The sequence below is a fragment of the Falco peregrinus genome, chromosome 6 (genome assembly GCF_023634155.1).
Source record: "Falco peregrinus isolate bFalPer1 chromosome 6, bFalPer1.pri, whole genome shotgun sequence".
Classification (NCBI taxonomy): domain Eukaryota; kingdom Metazoa; phylum Chordata; class Aves; order Falconiformes; family Falconidae; genus Falco; species Falco peregrinus.
Window position 1 is genome coordinate 63,661,483 of NC_073726.1, and position 20,096 is coordinate 63,681,578.

The 20,096-nt window shown below is 39.4% G+C and overlaps 1 protein-coding gene and 1 long non-coding RNA gene across 3 annotated transcripts in view; one reads left to right on the forward strand and one right to left on the reverse strand.

Annotated features, from left to right (window-relative positions):
- Window positions 1-5,005, forward strand: LOC114011622 (uncharacterized). The gene is made up of 3 exons (XR_008747727.1): window positions 1-590; window positions 964-1,042; window positions 2,508-5,005. It is a non-coding gene; the product is annotated as an uncharacterized LOC114011622 (long non-coding RNA).
- MYBPC1 (myosin binding protein C1) overlaps window positions 1,723-20,096 on the reverse strand; it is a 93,705-nt gene continuing 75,331 nt past the window's right edge. For both annotated transcript variants that reach the window (XM_055807651.1, XM_055807652.1), the window contains 8 exons: window positions 19,451-19,646; window positions 18,531-18,670; window positions 16,638-16,797; window positions 14,970-15,106; window positions 13,939-14,125; window positions 9,107-9,165; window positions 7,625-7,664; window positions 1,723-5,348 (listed from right to left, as the gene is read on the reverse strand). In XM_055807651.1, the coding sequence (XP_055663626.1) occupies window positions 7,644-7,664; window positions 9,107-9,165; window positions 13,939-14,125; window positions 14,970-15,106; window positions 16,638-16,797; window positions 18,531-18,670; window positions 19,451-19,646 (900 nt within the window). In that variant the 3' untranslated portion in view covers window positions 1,723-5,348; window positions 7,625-7,643. The remainder of the gene's footprint in view (window positions 5,349-7,624; window positions 7,665-9,106; window positions 9,166-13,938; window positions 14,126-14,969; window positions 15,107-16,637; window positions 16,798-18,530; window positions 18,671-19,450; window positions 19,647-20,096) is intronic.

Consider the following 20,096-nt stretch of genomic DNA (forward strand, 5'->3'; position numbering starts at 1 on the left):
CTCCCGGCAGCGGGGGCAGCCCCGGTGGTCGAGGGGGCGCGCCCCGGGAGGGCCCGTCCCGCCTGCGCTCCGTGCGCCGCCGTTTCCCCCGGCCCGAGGGCGGGGGCAGCCCGGGCTGCGGCGCGGTGTGGCGGCCCGTGCACCCGCGGCCCCGCACCGCTGGATGCGGGCAGGGCGGGGTGAGGCCCCCTCTCCCCGCGCATCTTCCTCATTCTTCTTATTTTCCTTCCACGCGGTTTAGAACGCAGCTGAGGGCCGCCGCAGGGCGCACGCCGCAGGTGGCCGGCGGGGCTTGGCACGGAGGCAGGGCCTGGGCCGCCCCGCAGCAGGACACCTCGGCCGAGTCTGCGGGGAGGTGGGCCCCGACGTACGGGCCAAGGGGGCCCCGCCGCCAGCAGAGACCTGCCCGGGCAGCGGCGGCTGACGTGTTACGGGGCACCTGGACACTGTGTTGTGCAGGACTTCACCTCCTTGGCCTGCTTAGAGAAGGCGCTTCAAAACAAACGGGCGTCCTCTGAAATCGCTGCATGTCAAGTTACTTGAAGTAGTCCCGTGAAGGATTTCAGATATATCCCTGAATCTCTAGGAAGGTGTGTGGTTTCTGAATGAGGCCAGGGAAAGGAGAGCACTGGGTAGCTGTATGAAAGATGAAAGCGTAGAATACAACCTCTAACAAGTATTATATAACCTGATGGCATCTTCCTAGAACCAGAAATCCTTTTTTAAGTTATTCCATTGGGAGTCAGGCTGTAGCTTTCTGGACACATTGATTTCCTGGACAGAGCTTGGTATTCAAAGTGCGCTGATTCACTTTGTCTAATAAAGGTAATATGTTTTTGAGTAGGTTTCTCTACTGCAAGGGTCAGGAATGCTTGATATACATAAAAAGGTGGTTTCAAAATCCCTTGGTATGGCATGTGCATCCTGAGTGCTATGTTGTTCATCAGCTGATTTCATTTACAGATCACTAAATACAGTATGATACAGCAGTTGGGATTAGCAGCCAAAATAGAGAAGAGAGGAACTGCCAGCAAAGGAGAAGGTAATGCATAACATAACAAAGATTCAGTAACAGCCAACTAGAAAATGGCAAAAGGGAAATGTGACTTGTTAGATTCACAACCAGCCAGGTCCCCAGTCCACTGGAATCCCTGGGTTTGGAAAAAGGTAAAACCATTTATTTTAATACCCGGTGCATCTCTGTGGTTAATGAACATAATGGTACTGGTATTTATGGAGAGATTGCTCAAGCTCTTTGTGATACCAAGAGCAAAAGAAAAGAAAACAAACTAGGAAAAGAAGTGGAGGGGAAAGAATGATGTAAAAAGTGAAAGCCACATGATTAGAGGAAGAAATGGATTCCTTACTGAATTTGTTACTGAGCTTGGGGAATGGCTTGTTTCATTTTCAGAAGTATTCAGCAACAAAGCATAGAACAAGAGAACAAAGAATTTAAAGCCCAGTGTGTTTAGACTTCCAGTGCTTCCTCAGTATTCAGGCTACAGTTTTGCTTCCAGATGCTCCCTGCTTCAGCAAAGCAGCAGCTTTACTTGTCAGTCAGGAAAGCAGGCCATGAAAATCAAGTGACAGTGCTTAAAATAGAATGCCTTTTGCTCCAGAATCTCAAAATGCAACAAAAGACGTTCATAAAGTAAGTCTCCCTTCACAATGCTCTGTAAAAGGCAGCAATATTACACTTCCCCCCCACCCCCCCCACCCCCCCCAAGAAAAGAAGTACAGGAAGCTTAAAACATTTCTGACTCTCAGTAAAGACCTCCTTATAAACAGCATATACCAATGTAAGCATTCCTTCAAAGATTTGCATGTGTTTTTTCTCCTTCCCTTTCTGTATTTGTGAGATTGCTTTCAGTGAGGGAAAAATAGGCTGGCACTGGCCATGATCTTTCAGTACAAACAGGTAGTAGCTACTATGCCTGTGTCAAGCTCCACATGCAGCAATCTGAGAATGGATCTGTATTTATACAACAGTAACATTTATATGCCTGATGCCCTTTCATAGGCAAGAAGAGCAAGCCAAGAGAAGATAAAATATTTTCCCTTGGCTTCCTTAAAAAAAACAAACCCTTTTTTTGTTTAACTTTGATTCTTCTTTCTCTGTTTATCTGTGTGTGTATACATGTGTGGGTCTGCCCTCTTATTCCAAGTAATAACTTTCCTTTACCTGTGTAAGTCAAACTCAACACCAAGGCAGAGCTTTCAGGAATACTAAAATCTTACCAGATATGTGAAAGTGTGCAGAAAAGAGAAAGGTGCTACTGAACTATAACCTCAGCACGTACTAATCGATGGAGAGTGTACATAGCAAACAGATAATATGAATAATGCAACTGGCTGAAGGTTTAAACTGGTTTCATATATTGTGAGACATCAGGGAACACAACCATAAGCCATAAAAGCACTACTAGTTTTACTTCTGGAGCTTTTGTGGTTTGTGTTATTTTTTATGATATAATCAGGTTTTATTTAATGTCCTGTGTTACTCCTAGGTCTCTCTGAGTTTTGTTAATTCCCTGGAAATTCCACGAGAGCAGAATTTGGAGAAATTTCATCCTGGGAGTACTGGGCCATATCTTCTACAGCAAGATATTTTGTTGCTTCTATCCTTTCTAGGTTGCTTTGCCTGTAGTTTTTGTCATCTTTGGTATGTCTTTATTCTCCTAAACTGGTATTAATGGCAGATTTCATTAGCATTTTCTTAACTCTCTTGGTTTTTGTCACTTTATTTCATCTATCAAACATGATCCCTGGAGAATCCCATTAGGCAAGTCATCATAAATCAAAACTTTATCTTTTGTTATTCTTTGTTTAAGGTTCTGCAGCCTATTTTAGATCTGTTAGAAATGCCTTTCATATCCCACCCCATCCTATCATTCCTCTCAGAGTAATTTTCAATTAATTTTTAATCCAGAGGCTTGGCTGGTCAGGATAGTTAGTGAGGGTATGAATTCATAGCACACCAATGCTCATTCATCTTAGTCCACCCACAGCCTGATACCCAGTACTTCCTATTGGCGTGGCCCATCTCGAGCCTGAGGGACAGCCGACGGCAAGTGCTGGGCAATGCAACTGGGGAAGAATTAAGGGCATCCGAATAGAATGCTTACCGTCCATACAGTGAAAAATAGCTTAGTTCAGCTTGTCTTTTAACACTGCTGGCATCTGGTAGAAATTACGAGTAGCTGATTCCATCGGCAGAGAGCCTACAGAAGCTGAGATTTATTCTGGCTATATAGGTTATAACGTACAGTTGAGACTGAGGAGGCAGATAGATAACATAAGCTTCAAGCTGTAAACGTCATTGCATACAACATGCAGATGGCCATGCACATCCTTTTTGGCTTACTGAAAAGCACAAACTCGCTATAGCTTTTTGTGCTGGCTATAATAGATCTCAACTGACTGATACTATTTTAAATGAGGGCTATGTGCCTAAGTGCTTAAATCTGCATGGCATATATTCAAACCGACCCTCTCCCACAGCCTTCTGTGCTTCAGAAGATATGAAGGGAGTCCGATTCACTGGTGAGATACAGAATAAAGAGATATTATTAATCCTTTATTATATTTTCTTCTTAGTAGATGTCTTTCGTGTGTAGGTGTGAATGGATGTGTAGGAGAGAATTGATTTTGACAGGAGTAGGGTGAAATGCAGGTGGAGGGGTGTCCAGGATCACTGGGAATGGAGAACTGCTTTCTTGCAAAAATGTCAGCCCAGAAGAAATCACAAAGATAGAAAGGAGAGAAAGAAGAAGAAGGATCTTTGAGCAAGCGAGATTTGCAGAACAAAGTGAGAACATTCATTCAGATCCCTACAGTGAAAGAAGTGGTAATTCAACTGCAAAAACACCAGTTCATAGTAACACATGCTTTTATTATTGCATAATTACTGATTGCTGGGTGTTTGAAAATGTGCTGACATCAAAAAGAATCTTGTAACGTACTACTGGTCTAAATAGACCTTTGTCTTTATAAACAATAATTGGAGATCAATCATTAGTCAGTAAGCACCTACCCTATCTATACAGCCAGAGTGAGAACTGGTAAATAAATGACAGGGCAACAGGGAATCGACAACCTGGCCAAGTTATGTGTGACCATGCTTCAGAGTCTGCTGAAGACTTACAATCACCCCCACCCCTGCAACACTTGAAGTTTAACATCGCTAGAGTTGGAAAAGTAACGTAGCCTTTTTGCCTTGTCTAAGGCATTTTTGCCTTGCACAGTAAACTCGCTAGTGATATGGTCTGAGTCCCTTTTCTGCTAAGATACCTACATGAGCTCCATGAACTGCTGAGGAAAGGGGTGGATCCAAAATGATGAAAACCACCGGGGTTAACATGTATAATATTGAAGATATTGAAAACATGTAGATACAAAATTGCATGTATTTATCTTTACTCACATTCTGTATCATGTATCTTACATTGTAAGCCCATTGGGTCAGGTGACCGCTGATACTGTTTTCCACTGAATGTGGTGGATTCAAGTTCCTGCTTTACAGTAATTAAACAAGAAGCATAGTAAGATGAGATGGAAAAAAACCTAAAAAAACAGTAAACAAGAACTTGATAGATCTTGAACACTTCATATTTATTGTACATTAAATAAAACAATTTCAGGTCAGTTGAGAGACTGGTGGGTTGGATTTAGGAAACCAAAACTTCTAAAGGAAGATATGTTTAGCTTAAATGATCATTAAGTAACATATTAATTCATCATAACGTATTAATTACGTTATAGTAAAACCATATTGTTAAACAATTATCAGGTGAATAAGGTACATTATCAAAGAGGTATGTATTCCAAGGGTCTTATTGCACAGCTACTGGCTAATCCATGTACTTTCAGTCTGAGAAAAGTATGCTTTGTACCACCAAGTACAAACTCTGACTGCCTCCTGGTGTTTATTACACAGCTTCTCCTCTTTCCTCATCAAAAAACAGACCACAACATCAAACAGAAAATAAAGCTGAACATTACAAAATGTGTGTTGTCTTCAGATCATTTAATTTCAACCTCAAAGCAATCCATGCGTATTCTTTCTTTTCAGTAAGAGCAGGTAGGAAAAACAAAACAACAAGTAAGAAACAAAAAAAAAGGGGGGGGGGGGGGGAGGGGGCAAGAAAATGCCCAGCCACACGTTTGTTCTGTCATTGCAAGAACTAAAATGCTGTTGTTCTGCTACCGCTTTCCAGTGCAGTGGGAGGAAACACTGTGGACGGACTTTCACTTCCCCTCAGTTTTGTTTGCCTGTACTTCACGCATATATGAAGCAATGATATGTGGAGGCACTCCATCCATCAGTAGTCTGAAGTATGAAAGCCCACCTACAAACAAGGAATGAGACAATCTTCAGGCTCAAAGTCCCTGGAGCAACAGCTTTGTACCTTTATTTTCTGGTGTAAGTGACAAAGATTTAGTCCATATTGCATAATTCATTTTGAGATGTGATAAAATTCATCCCTGTTCAAAACTTCATCACGAGAATTAACCATTATTTAATCTCTGTACTATGAAGAACTTTCCTGTCCTCTTGCATAGGGTGAATTTCATTTCTTGGGTGTCATGTATTCAGTCATTTATCTCACCCCTTGCAATAATCTATGATAAGCTTCACCTCAAATAACCCTCCTAGATTTCCATCAGGCTGGGTGGAGGATAGTCAGAGATGGAAGTCAGTTCAGAGGGAACAATGTAGAAAACACCTGACTGTGATGAGTTGTGGAAAACATGCAGAGACATTCAAATTATTCTAGAGTTGAGACTTAAAATGGTTTATAAGGATTTAGCAAAATATTTACCATGTTGCTTGAAAATATCAGGTAGGATGACATGTGAAAGAATTGTATGAAGAAAAGCCAGGGGTTTAGATATAGGTGCCTTTAGAGTCCAGAGGGGGGTGATGAAACTCAAAACTTTCATCTGCTGGGGAAGTCTGAAGAATGATTTTGGATTCAGTTTTGCATAAGAAATAGGCCACATGTAATCACCTTGGATCCAGGTGCTTATCTGCCTGAAAGCTCTAGAGTTTTCCCAGGGCTTGAAGCTATTGGTGCGTGATCTCAAAGCTGTGGGAGGTCCTGCACCAATCCATAGGGGAGACTTACTCTGTGCTTGTGGCCAGCATCTTCCTTAGCTGCAGCAGTGAGTGCCCATGCTCACAAGCCCCGCTGACAAATAGAGGCCTCTCATATTCAGTGCTTCCTCCAGCCCTGCCAAAATGTTGTCTCCTTTCTCTGTGAAAGGAAACTCTTTTCTTTCTTTCTTTTTTTTCCCCTCCATTTTCCAGTTTTGTGATGGTTGGAGTCAATATTCATGGAACAGGTATCAGAAGTACCATTCCCAGAATTTTAGGACTATGTGCTTTATGACTGTGGCTTAGCCACCATGAGTAAAAAACTGAACCAAACCTATTTTAAATCACTGCTATAGCAGAAACCTGGGTGTTCTGGAAAAAGGGACAAGGCAAAAAAATTCTGAAGAATGTTTAATAATTTTAGCAATCCAAGACAATTTTCAGTGCCCAGAAAAACATGTGTGTAGTGTCTTAACACACCAGCCGGGGCACCCCCAATAATCCTACTGATGTAGAAGCGGTAACTGAATACAAATAGTCCAAATTAGGAGTGAAATGTCATGCCATTGAAAAAAAAATTAACGGTAAATAAACACATGGGCATTTCTGTTAATTTCATGGAAATCAAATGACATTTTGAAGGAACAATGGGGAAAAGATAAATATTTTGCTAAAAACATTTCCCAAGGCAAAGGGTGGCATTTCTTGTAAGCAAGCTACATACCGTTACCATTCCTCTTACAGATCTGCATGAGTATTGTGTTCTGCAAGTTGCAAAACCACCCACTGATCACTGCACTTACCTTCTGAGCCTTTTCTGGAACACACCAAAAGCTCTAAAGCAAAAGTACACTGCCAGAATGAAGATATCGCTGTCTCTGAATACTTCTGCTAAATGCAACTGAGCTGATACAGACAGCATTTATCCTCAGCACACGTTTTAGGAATTTATAACCTTTATTAACACAAGGATTATCCAATTAAAGTGCTATTAGCTACTAGTGATTATGAGACTGTGCTGTCTTACTTAACACCAACATTGTTGCAGAACTGTTCGCTCCCGGCCTTAGATAGATGCACCATACAGACAAAAAAAAAAGCATGCTTTTTGGCATTCTTTTCAACTCAGGTAGTGCAAGTTGTGATACCAATAATTCATCTTTAAATTAACTGTGGAATAAATATTTTATTTATGTAGAGGTATATTCCTATATGAAAATAACTGACTATAAATGCAAAATACTCTTATTACTTGCAGTTTATTCATGCTAATTAATCATGCCAACTGATGCACTGTTAAATTCCGTTGAAACGTGCACTGTTAGAAAGATGTACTACTAGGAGGCATTACCGTAACAAGCAATTATTATAAAAATCTGGATTTATATGCATTAAAACTATCATGCTACTAATTTGAAAAAACATTTTCATTAAGTGAAATAATGAAAATCATGCCATACTAGGCAGACATTGTATGACGTCTAAACAGACATAAGCTTCATATGCAAGAACCATATGAAAGCTTACCTTAGATGACACTATACATTCAAAAATCCTTACTGTGTAACTAAGGGAGAGAGAGAAAGAGAAGTAACAATTTAATCGCAAACACAAAAGTAGAGAGAAAATGTTGAGTAAAATTATGCTTACAATTATGTCAAGATGATGCTTTAATCCTTAGTCATGTAAAATACGTAGGACTAGAAGCACATGAAGAGTAAAAGGTAGGGATCCAGTTCCGCTTCAAAATTATCATTAATAGGTAAAAGCAATATTAATATGTACAAGTAACTATAAATCCTGTAATTAGTCTAAAGAATACATTGGAACCCAATTATGCAACTGACATTTATGAAAAAGGTTTCCAAACGTAGCTTCAAAGAAGCTAACACATATATATATATATACTATTTTCCACCAGGGAAAAAAAGCACACACATAACACTGAAGCGCATATATATATATATATATGTTGAAACTCTGTAAGGCAAAATAATCAAGTCCAGACTAATTACATACTTGTGCACTAAAGTATGTACTTTGTCATGTATCTGCATTTACATTACTTACAGCATGCTATTTGTAGGAGCCTTTACCTTTATATAAACATTTTGACTCTATAAATAAACACCCATGTATATACATTTATATGTGTGTATGTATATGAAAGCACTCAACTTGGTACCTATTTTAGTCTTTTAAGAAAAATGCTTTAATACTTCAAAAACTACAGGAACAGTTCTGTGCAGGATCATAGCCTGATTTCTTAACATGTTTTAGGTCTGAAATAGTAAATTTGGATGCATAACGTACTGCAGATTGGTTTCTGGGCATCTGTCATTTTACAACTGCACTGTCAATATTCTGGGTTTGGGCAAGGCTACAAGCAAACACATTTCTATAGAAAAAGCCAAATTCTCTGAACCCCACCAACCCTGAATTTCAAGTAAGTTCTAGAGGAAAAAAAGTAAAACTATATTCTTGGAAGTAAAAGGTTTTCACTGATTTCAATTGGATCAAGATTTCATCTCTTAGGTTAAGCTCAGGCATGGATTATCATTCTGAGCACTAACTAATCAAAGAGTAATCTGCAATGAAGAATGCCTTTTAAGCACAGCAAATGATTTTATGATACTTCTGTTCTTTCAATAATTCTACAAACTAACTGAGAGCTGGTTTTTTGAGATGCAGATTTCTGTCTCCTAGAAAGATCTCAACGGTAGTCACAGTCATTAAATGAATTCTTTATAGGTACAGGTAGTTCTATGCCCAGTGGCACAGCAGAAATAAGTCTAAAACCTTTGTAACTCTGACATTACATACTCCTATTCTTGATTAATTTGGCCTTCTTTGCTCATGTGACATAGTCATTGTATGCCATGAGACACTAGCTAGTTTAATCTAAAACCACAAATAAATACACACTTTGCATGCAGAAAATGCGTTTGCATGTGGAAAGAGAGGAAGGGAATGAAATGGAATGTCCAGAGGAGTATGCTTATTATAAACCTGGTTATTCCCCGCCAAGAAGAATGGTTCTCCTGGGTTAATTACTCCGTGATATATCACTGCAGAATTAGAATATTTACAGTGGTATTTATTCGCATTTGAAATTCTTCCCAGTTGATCTTAACACCTTTTAAAAAAATATTTCTTATACAGCATCTTTGCTACAATCAACCTGTTAAGAGTGATCACCAACCCTGATTTTGCTCTTAAGATAAACAATTTCCAAAGCTATTTGTTTCATGATAAGAGAAGCATGGTGCTTTATCTGAATCTTCTCATTGACCTCAGATACCTGATAAGGAATCAGTTCCTTACTGCTTGTGATGGGAGATTTACAGCCATATTTAAGGATCAACCTCAAGAATCTTAAGAGATGCATACATTATTTTCCCTAGTAAGGTGAGTATGAAACATGTATCATGAGATTCAGTGTATGCATCATCTTTCAAGATAAGTGAGGCAGAGTTAATCTTTTCTCTAAGATCTATTACATGACTTTTTACAGCACACTTATATTTACAAAAAAGCCATTGTATCTGCAGTTGTGTCAAGCTGGTCATGTAACTGCCATCTTTAAGTTCACTCAGCAAAACTTAATACGGAAGAATGAAATACTATCTGTCTGAAATAGCATAAATACACGGAAAACCTTTTTTTGAGGACGGAATAAGGTTTTACTACTTTTATTATTGTGCTTATAATTATCACTAAAAAATTTTCAGGAAACGCACATTAAATTTACTAACAACTATGGGTTTTACTTTTACACCTAAAACAATGTAAGCAGATGGCTAAAAATGTAGAAGATGGTAGCACACTGATATTATTCATAGCCAGAGCATTCACAGCCACTTGGCTGTTCAAAAACTATGCAAAATCAGAAATCCTGTTCTGTGAGCAGGTCTGTGATATTCCTACGGCTGAGTATATATATATGCACAATAATGTTCAGATCTCAAATACCTCAGAAATAGATGGATAAAAGAAATTCTAGCCAACATAAGTAAAATTCACTTAGTATGATATATACTGTTGCATGGCATAGATCTCTTTAGCATGACTTACTATCCAAAGACCTGTAATAATAGCACCATGGCTGGTACATTCACCAGATTGGTAACATAGTCTTGAGTCTGTTTGTCTTATTCAGGCAACATTCAACTGTATCTCATCATTTTACAAACCCAGACCTTGACTGTTACTTGCTGGAATAAAGCTGAACCAGTTTAAAGCTATACGTATGAAAACAGACAGACAGCCACACACACACACACACTCTGCAGTCCATTTCCAGTGAGTCAGAAATCTGTAAGCCTTCGCTTCGCGTAGTGAGATGAGCAGTCATCTGAAGAGCTCTCCTAAATGAACAAATAGGCTGGAAAACTTAAAAGAATGATAATTCAACATGTAAATCAATAGAAAAGTGTAATATGATGTAATTATGTTTTTATGCTCTGGCTGTCTAATTCTCATTTGCATTTGGCTGTATCATATAGCAAACCCTGAGCCTACCCTGGTTTGCCAAGCTTCAGCTGCTGGGTTCACTTAATCCTATTCCCTTTGAATTCATCAGTTGGACTGCCAGTCACGTTAAGAGTGTCAGCACTGAACCCTTACAACAACTGTCCTTGTCTCTAAACCCTACAAATGGCTGTCTAAGCAGTCTTCAAAAAGGAGTCTAAAGTAATGGCTAAACCTGCCAGGAGGGAAAGAGGCATCTCAGCAAGGGTGACCACTCACAGCCCAAACTGCGGGAGGGAACCACAATACCAAGCTTGGTGGAGGGGGCCGTAGGACCACACCAGGTGATTGTTAATATGAAATCAGATTCAGAAACCAACCATCAACTAGAGGAGGTGGGATTTAGGTTAATGAAGCAGCCCATCACATAGCTAAGAAGGGAGAAACGGCACGCAGCCCAGGTGGGATCCTAACATGTTGCTTGTGTTTTTCGGGACTTCTTCCAGGTGCGATGCAAAACTGAAGAAGTGCTCTGAGCAAGATGTTTATGGCATAGCATTCCAATTTTTCGGCTGATCTTTCAAAGTAAATATTACTTTATTTGAGAAGAAAGAAGACTCTTTGAGTCTAGAAATGTCTAAGCTACAAGACTTCTACAGTCAGTGGGTGCGAGAGGTTTTGTTTAAAAGTGGGCAAGAATGAACTAAATCTTGTCTAAAGGGAGTAATTCTTATGGCCCCATTCTCACTGTAGCAAAGGGATGTTCAACTGCAACCCCAAGATAAGGTCCCGGAGGAATTGAGACTGTAGGATGTGCTGCAAGCAGCTGACAGGATAATTAACACAACCCTCAGGCATGATGCAAAGCCCATGCATCTATCCAAGGTTTCCTGTGGGATGAAGATTGGGGGCAAGAATACTTGAATTCTGAGGTGCTAGGGTATGTTTGCAGTGCTAAGAACTGAGTCAAAGTCAGACTCACAGAGCTGGAAGCAATCTTGAGATGTCATTTAGTGTATCTCATAATCCTAACAAATGGTACTTCTGTCATTCTTCTAAACTACCCTTAAAGGCTCTTGGTACCAAAGGCTCTACAACCTGTGCAGGAAATCTGCTCTAGTGCTTCACTGCTCTGACTGTTTACCCTAAATGTTTACTACAATGTTACCAGATATAATTTTTTTGTTTTAATCTTTAATGCTGCTGTTATGGAAAGAATCAGCTGTGAATGGAATAGGTCTGGCAGCCTGTGAGCATAGTGTATCCTGTGCTTTCCACTTCAGAAAACTACTCAGAAAACTGGACCTATAAAAGTTAAATAAACATGTGTCAGCAAAAATCATCAGTGACATCATCTCAGTTGTACCTAGTAAACACTTTAATGAACAGAACTGTAGGTTTTTTCCTAGATACATTAACGCTAATTGACTGGCAAAGGATCTAAGCATTCCCAGCCTATTTTAGATACCAATCCATAGGTATCTATAAATGTAAGAAATTAAATCCCCCACCAATATTGATCAAAGACAAAAATCTCTCCACACTTCTCTCCTAAAAACTCTAACGTTGAGCAGCTTCCACTGTGAGAGAACAATTTCTTTGGAGCTGTTGCATATTAAAAAATAACCTGAATGACAAAAACATTCAGTGAAAAAAAGGTTCCAAGATCAACAGAAGCATCTATATTTCACAACAGCTGGAAAGGGAATTACTGAAGGGTAAGTGTGATCCATGGCAGCATTTTGAGTTTGGACTTCTTGAAATTGAGATATATTAGTTAAATTAATTCTTATCTTAAAAATATTTTGCAATATTCTGCACATTATATGTAAAATATTCTTTGTAAAACAAAGGACAGAAATAAACAGCTTCTTGTATTTAAAATGTGGTATTTGGTTGTACTACAAGCAAAGGGCTGATGGCTAAAAAGTTACAACTGAGTGTAAACACGCATGAGAACTTTAGGGCTTGGGGACTTAGGAATTTTAATGAAATGGCCTTTCAGTATAAAAAAAAAAAAAAAGATGAAGTAACCTTCTCAGGTGATGAGGTCTTCCATTACGCTGAGAAATAGAAAGTTTGCTTGTGATTAAGGAAAACAATCATACTCAGGATAAGCACATAACCTTTTAAACACAGTATATTAAAAATAAATCGTGAAAATTAAGAAACATATTATGCATATTTTCATTATATTAGTTAATTGTTCAACTTCTCAGACCAAAACTTTGTTGCAATGGCTTCTGGCTAGCAGATTTGAGCTGTGGGACAAGATAAATCAGAAAATACAGAAAATGGAAATTTAAATCAAAATTAAACACAATACAATCCACAAGGATATTAAATATTATGGTTTTCATTATAGACTAGCATGATGGAAGTAATATAGTTAGGCCCATATTCAGCTAGACTAAATTGACTTCCTCAGTTACACACTTTGTATCAGCCTGCTTTAGTCAGCTTTCCTTACTTAAAACCTCATATTAAGTTTTTCAGAAATACTTAGCTTATTCCACAGTTGAAACAAAAGCCTTTGGTGGGAGTTAGTCCAACTGACTCCATCTTTTCCTAGGAAGTAATTTTCTGAAAAATATGGTCCTAAGATTATTTGTTAGTAATCTAGTCGAAATCCTACTGCCAGTCATGATATCCCAGTCAATGTTAAACTACCTGGAATTCATAAAATTTATCTATTAATGAAAATACAGATATATCTTCAGTTGTAGAAGGCTAACCTACTTGGCCCTCTTTTCTGTATTTGCAAAAGCCATAGTTTTGAACACTCTGTTCTTAAAGTAAATACAGCAATTACATCAACTAGCTTGTGTCCTTGAGAACAATACTTCTTTTTGCTACATGATTTTGCTAACAAACTTCCTTAGAAGCAAATATTCTGTCTTTAATAAAGAATTTTAAAGCAGACAAAACCTACCCTGAACTAATCTTTCTTCCTCCTCTCCTTCTCCCTTCGCCATTCTCCTCAGACATCTGTCTCCTATCCAAGGTGATTTTCTTAATGTTTTCCTGAAGAGCTCTACAGCTGAGTCTTACTAGCATTCCTCAGGTAAGTGGCACAGCTCTGAGAGTTACAGTCTACTATTTTGTCACTTGTGAAAAAGTCCTTGCAATCACTGAAGATGTGAATTGACATCTGGCAGGGGGAAAGACTATAGCATAAGCACAGCATGGTGATCCTCAGAAAGAAAACAAAGCAACCAACATAGTTTATTTTGTCCTAACCAAGTTATTTTCTTCTGGAAAAGTTAAAAAAGTTGTTTTAACTCCCTTTTGCATTTACCTTGCATCATTTTGACTCCTGTGTGGATGCTGTTCAGACAAACAGGGTGTTTACAATGTTTTAAACTCCTTACCTTTTACTTCCAGTTTGCAATCAACTTCTGCCTCTCCAAGTTCATTGACTGCTCGGCAGCTGTAAGTACCCCCATCATAGGGGCTGGGTTTGCGGATCTCCAAGGTACAGACACCTTGGTTGCTGAACATTCGGTACTTTGGGTCATTCATTATGACGACTTTATTTTTCAGCCAGGTTATTTTGGGCTGTGGTAAAAACAAGAGAATGCCCACATGTACAAATCTGTGACTGAAATATGTTACTGCTTCCTGTGATTTTCAGTTAAAGGTGAGTAATTAAAAAAATGATGCAAAATAGATAAAGTAGTGATGGAAAGGAAGCTGTAATTCTTAAGTCAAAAATAAACATGCATCCTGCATCTCGTTTTAAGCATGATTTTTTCAGTGCAGCCCCTATCACATAATTAAAGTCATAAATTATAAGGCTGTTGTCAAAATAAGAGGTGCTGTGTCACGACAGCAATCATCTGAGCAATAGCTTTTGACATCTGTTTAAGTCAATAAGAAAAGCATGTTTTTTCACAGTAATTCGCACAGTAAGAAACTGTGAAGATGAAGAGTGAACAGCAAACGTTCTTAACCACTAGAGTTCTTATTTTACTAGGTCAGTTCAGTTTCTCACAACAGAAAATACACAACTCAAAAGAAACTGGAAGACGCATTGCACAGTGGGTCTGAGAACAAATACGGTCCCAGAATATTCCTGCAATGTGTTATTTCAAGCATAATTAGTTTTTTATAGCATAATTACGGCTTAATTTTATTAGCAACATTTACTGTTGTATTAACTGGGCAGCTGTTGTCAGTGCCAGCCCCAGAATAGCTCAGCCTTTTCCTGAGGTTCTGCCTGTAACATTACAATGCCTATAACACAGAGAAGGAGGTCCTTTTTGTGTTCTTTAGAGCCCATGCCACCACTCTTTTTGCCTTCAGCCAGGCTTGTGAGTGAGACAAATAGTAAGAATGGTATTACAATTTCAGGTTAAGCTGTCTCATATTGTAACTGATACTGTTAGGAGCTATGCTGTACCTTGGGGTTGCCCCGAACGCTGCAGTTCAAAGTAGCATTGTAACCAGCTACAGCAAATGTGTTGACTAGAGGCTGAGTAAACAATGGCCGTTCACTGAAGTCAAAATCATCGTAAACTGGGTATTTGTAGACTTTACCTATGAAATGAAAATAAAACATTTATAAAAAGCATGCTGGCATGTAGCTAAATACCCAAGCATCATAAATAGCTACAAAGAGTCAGTTCTGATCTGCACTGCTTTAGGTACCAACATGACTCTAGCAGTCGCACTTGTAGGGGAGGCTGGAAGTGCACTTGCAAAGGGACTATAGCCCTTGGTCATACTATAGCACAGATGTCTGAGAGTTCCTCTGTGTTTCCCGAGTGGGTGGCTTACAAAATAATACATGCTTATTCTGTGTCTTTGCCTGCATGCCCTGCATTTACAGAACAGGACAGATCCCAACTGATGTACTGCAGGATGCCTGCCTTGACAAGCCTTGTTCACTCTTGCCAATTACTTTTCACAGTTTGTTCTGATTACGAACTGGCTCTACATATGAAAACCCATTTTTCTTTCTGCTTCATACATACCAACAATACAGATACCTGCATGGATGTAGCTTCTGTACAAGGAAAACATGGTAGTAAAATCTAGTTTCTTACTGCTGCTTTAACCCTGCTCTGCAGGGGAGATTACCATCAATAAACCATCTTCACCCACAAACTAAGCTGGCATGTAAAACAGCTGGACAGACTGACATCTGTTCCTGCGCACAAGTAACATGAAACAACTTTGCTTCACTGAAACCTGATCCAAACTCTTATACTGACTTGAGTGCAGCTTAGTACTTGCCCTCATGACAAGAGCAAGCAATAGTGAGAAAAACAATTCCTGTAGCCATTCCTTTGTTCATGATCCTATTTCTAAAAGGGGTAGTTTTCTTTTTAATAATGGAAGTGAGGTCCAGTACCCTGGGCCTTCAGTCCTTCAGCCTGGCTGTGTGGGTTGTACAGGTTGTCTGTCCTCTGCATCACGGCAGTCACATATTCCTTCCTTTCAAACAAAGTGAGGTGGTTTGGTTTGATTTTCTTCCTTTAAACCACCTGTTTGTAGAATTTCCTTTCCACACGGGACAGGGTTTGGGTTTTTTTTGTTTGTTTGTTTGTCTCTAAAGTTTACAGTACCATTTCAAACTGTCAGTTTCTGAAATGTCAGGATTTCTGACTGCAGAATCAGAATTTGTACAGCTCCACCTGCAAGAGATGTGAAGCAGGGGTTACGCTTATCCATTGGATCCTGTCTGAAATGGACAGGAGCACTTGCACTGATGCCAAAACTCCTCTGGCAGACAGTGATCCACCACTTCGAACAGGGCAGCTGCTATACTCCTCTTCCAGCTCTTGTTGTCTTAGATCTGCCAGTGGTGACTTGCGTCTGAGATCCAAGATGGGAGAAAATGTCAGAACATGGGAAAAATGTCCCACTTGGTTAAAAAAAACCAACTATGACCTATGTGGGCAAACCAAGAAGTCCTAATATGAAATGCCCTAACTGTTACTTGTACCTGGTCTCAGGGCCAGGAATGCATCTGAGTGGTTTAGAGATACAGCCTTTACCTCTGATCACCTTCCAGCCTCCGAACACAACCCCTTCCCTTTTGAAAAGGAACAGATAATTAGCTAACCATCCTTTGCAATCAAAGCACTCTCTTTGGTCATCGTTGCATCCTCGCTGAGGCCGCACATGTTTTCAGCGAAGATCCGGAAGTAGTACTCGTTTCCTATGATGAGCTCGTTAATGGTGGCACTGGTGCGGTGGTAGTGCTCCATTACTGTGAACCATTCCTGAAAGATACAGACACAGAGACTGAGCTTCCCCACAGCACCCAGCACCTCTCAGCCATGAGTTGCTTAGAAGAATCATCAAGCTTGTGGGAGTAAGATTTTTCTTTTAAGGGAATGTTAATGAATGCTAAAATAGTGAAGCTAACGGTAATGAATGAGATGAGTGATAATGAGAATACCACAGAGCTCACTGCTGAGCAGTGAAGGCTGAATGGAAAGTGACCTCTCCCGAATTGTTACAGTCTGTTTGTTGAGAAGGTTTGTTTTAGGAAATCCAGTATTACAAAGGCTGTATTGTGTGAAGCAAGGCAGGCTCCATTCCTTGTCCACGCTGCTGACTGAGAAGGTACTGCGGCAGATCAGAAAACTGGAGGCACTGAGGGAAAAGTATTAGCATGTACTCACAAGACGCCAGTGTGCTAATCTACCCCCTGTTCCACAGGCTGAGTGTTCATGAGCAATGTAATTTTATGCAGGTAGTCCTCTTGTATCTAAAGGCTCAGACGGGGAGGTGGGTTTTAGCATTTTAGTCTTGCAGCAGTAACAGGACATGTGAATTCTATCCTAGTACACAAAACCTGAATAACAAACTGAGATGAAAGAGATTAATGCTACAATGCAATTAATATAAAGTGCAGTGTGACCACAGCAATGTTTTTGCTTTTCTTTACTGTGCCTGCCCTACATAGTTTTCTTGCTTTTCTAAAGGTGAGCTTGTGCTGAGTTCCCTGTGCCACAGTCTGCATTGATATTTGGTCACCTTTAGGAGCCAAAGTGCCTTTTGGGAAAACAGTTTTCTATAGAGGGCCAGCTATGCCAGAACTGCAAAATTCACCACCACAGGGAATGCGGGGACACTACGACCTGAATGATCCATGATACACTGGACCCTAGACACGACACTGCTGTTGTTGCTTTCTCCTTGACACAGTGATATAGAGACAGGGGACATCATTGCTTTGGTTGCTATACAGAGAGCATCTATTCTTATAGCCTGAGGAGAAAATAAAGATGAAGGATGGGGTGGGAAATAGTGGCACAGGAAGAATGAATTGATCAGACCATGAAGCAGATGAACATATTAAAGTGGGAGAAGGGAACGGGAAAAATATTTGTTTAGGTAAGGCAACTCCCAAAATATTGTCTGAGATTTTCAGTATGTAAATCTGCAATTAAGTGTTAAATCTAAGAATCCAACTACTGTCTTTTAAGGAATTGTAAAATTCATGTTAGTTTAATGAAAATAATAAACATCTCTGTATTGCATTTTTAATCTGTTAATCTCAAAGCAGTTTGCAAAATACATAGGTACCATTTTGACATGGGTATTAAGGAGTGGCAATGACTTCCACAATGTGACACTACAGCTCTGAATACAGCAGTACTACATTTTGATTCTAGTAACAACCTACTGCCTTCAGAATTAATGTTTTGGGGTTTTATTTTCTGTGCTGAGACAAAGGAAAAAAAATCAAATTACTTTCCTCAGATCCACCTCTCCTTTCCTTCTTAGCCCTCCTCTTTGGTGTCACCTGAAAACATTCCCATTTCTGGGCTTTAGATACAGTGAACAGGAGATTTTTAGATTTTTCAGAGAGGTATTGCAGATTTTCTGAACACTGACTAATCAATGCTTTGTCCGCCTACATCAATTTAAGCTTGTAAGGAATTTTATTTTTAAAAGGGAGAATTCATGAATACATCAGTCATTTGAACCTCTCTTTACTACTTACCATACTCTTCTTATCTGCTTTTTGAATAGTGTACCCAGTAATGGCAGCATTGCCATCATCTTTTGGTGGCTTCCATGATAAATTTACATTCTCTCCCCAGACGTCCTCAATAGTTACAACCTCTGGTGGGCCTGGGCGATCTGTAATGAAAATATGGCAGCTGACATTTTCTGCTGTTTGCTTTCTCTCTCTCTGTCTTTCCTACACACACTTTCCACTTCGTTTGGTTTCTCTCTCTTTCTTTCAACTTGCACATGCCAAAACTAATGTCAAAAGAAAGCTGAGGTTGGAAAATAAAACTTGCCAAAGTTAAGACAGAATTTTCAGAATTCTGAAAAACTTAAATTGACCACTTTGTGAGTATGGTTTCTGATATGCATATGCTCTTGAATTGCATAAGGGCATGATAGTTTGGAAAAGGTAATACCAGTTGGAGATGTGATCCTAAAAGACAAGGTCAGACAATCATAAAGGCTGTGACCAGTTTTGCCTATTATGTAAAGAAACAGATGGGTAAAAAAGAAAAGTAACTGTGCTTTCTTGTCTGCCTTTCCTACTTTCATGTATTTTCAGTGTTTAGGATTTCTTCTCCATTAAACTTGTGACAAAGTTACTATGAATTTACTGCCATTTCGGACTATGGATACCACTCAACAGGAAAAAGCTTGCATCCTGGATAGACAAGAACATGAAAAACATAACAGTAAAAAAAAAAAAAAGACTGACATGTTCCAGCAAGGACCTGCTGTTGTGTAGGGAGGTTTACTTAGAGACCACAAATCTACATCCAAGTAATTGGATGTGGAGAGTTATCACTGGCAAGAAGGATTCTCTTTGGGATTCCTCTCCTTTCCTATAGCTGTGGAATGACTGGAGTCTGCTTCTGTGGCATGCATTTATTTCTGTTTCTCAAAACATACCAACAATCTGAATATCTATTGTAGCTTTGTCCTCCAAGTTCTCTACTTCCACTTTCATGTCATATTCGCCTGAGTGGCTCCTTTCTGCTTTTCGGATGAAAATGATAGTGTCATTCTCAGTGTTGCGGATGTTGATATCGTTCTTGTCGATTGGAGAACCATTTTTCTGCCATGACACTTTTGCTCTTGGTCTTCCCTGTGAGAAGCCAGGAAACAGTTTGATTTTGGGAGGGAAAAGGAAGGGAGTGAAAACAGATTTGTTTCCCCTTTTTCCCAAACAGGAAATAAGAAACTGTTCTGAAAGAAACTGAGAATTCTTTTTGCATTTGAGATGTAATCATATTAATTTATCTAAAACGCAACATTCTTTCTTTCTTTCTTTCTCCCCCCCCCCCCCCCAGGAGATTGAAAATATTTGCAAATTTTGGCTGAATTAGGCAATTAACTTTCAGGCTAAATTTGGTAGTTAATTTCTACTTTTCTAAAAGAAAGAGAAAACCCCAGAAAACGCAGAACAAAATATTTTGCACTCTGGAAGTGGCTACATTCCCTACACTGCTAGTGAAAGAGGAAAGTAATAAACTAAACCTCCAGGGATCTCTTTTCTTTCATCGCAAAAGCTGTTAGAATAGTTGTTAGGTAGGCT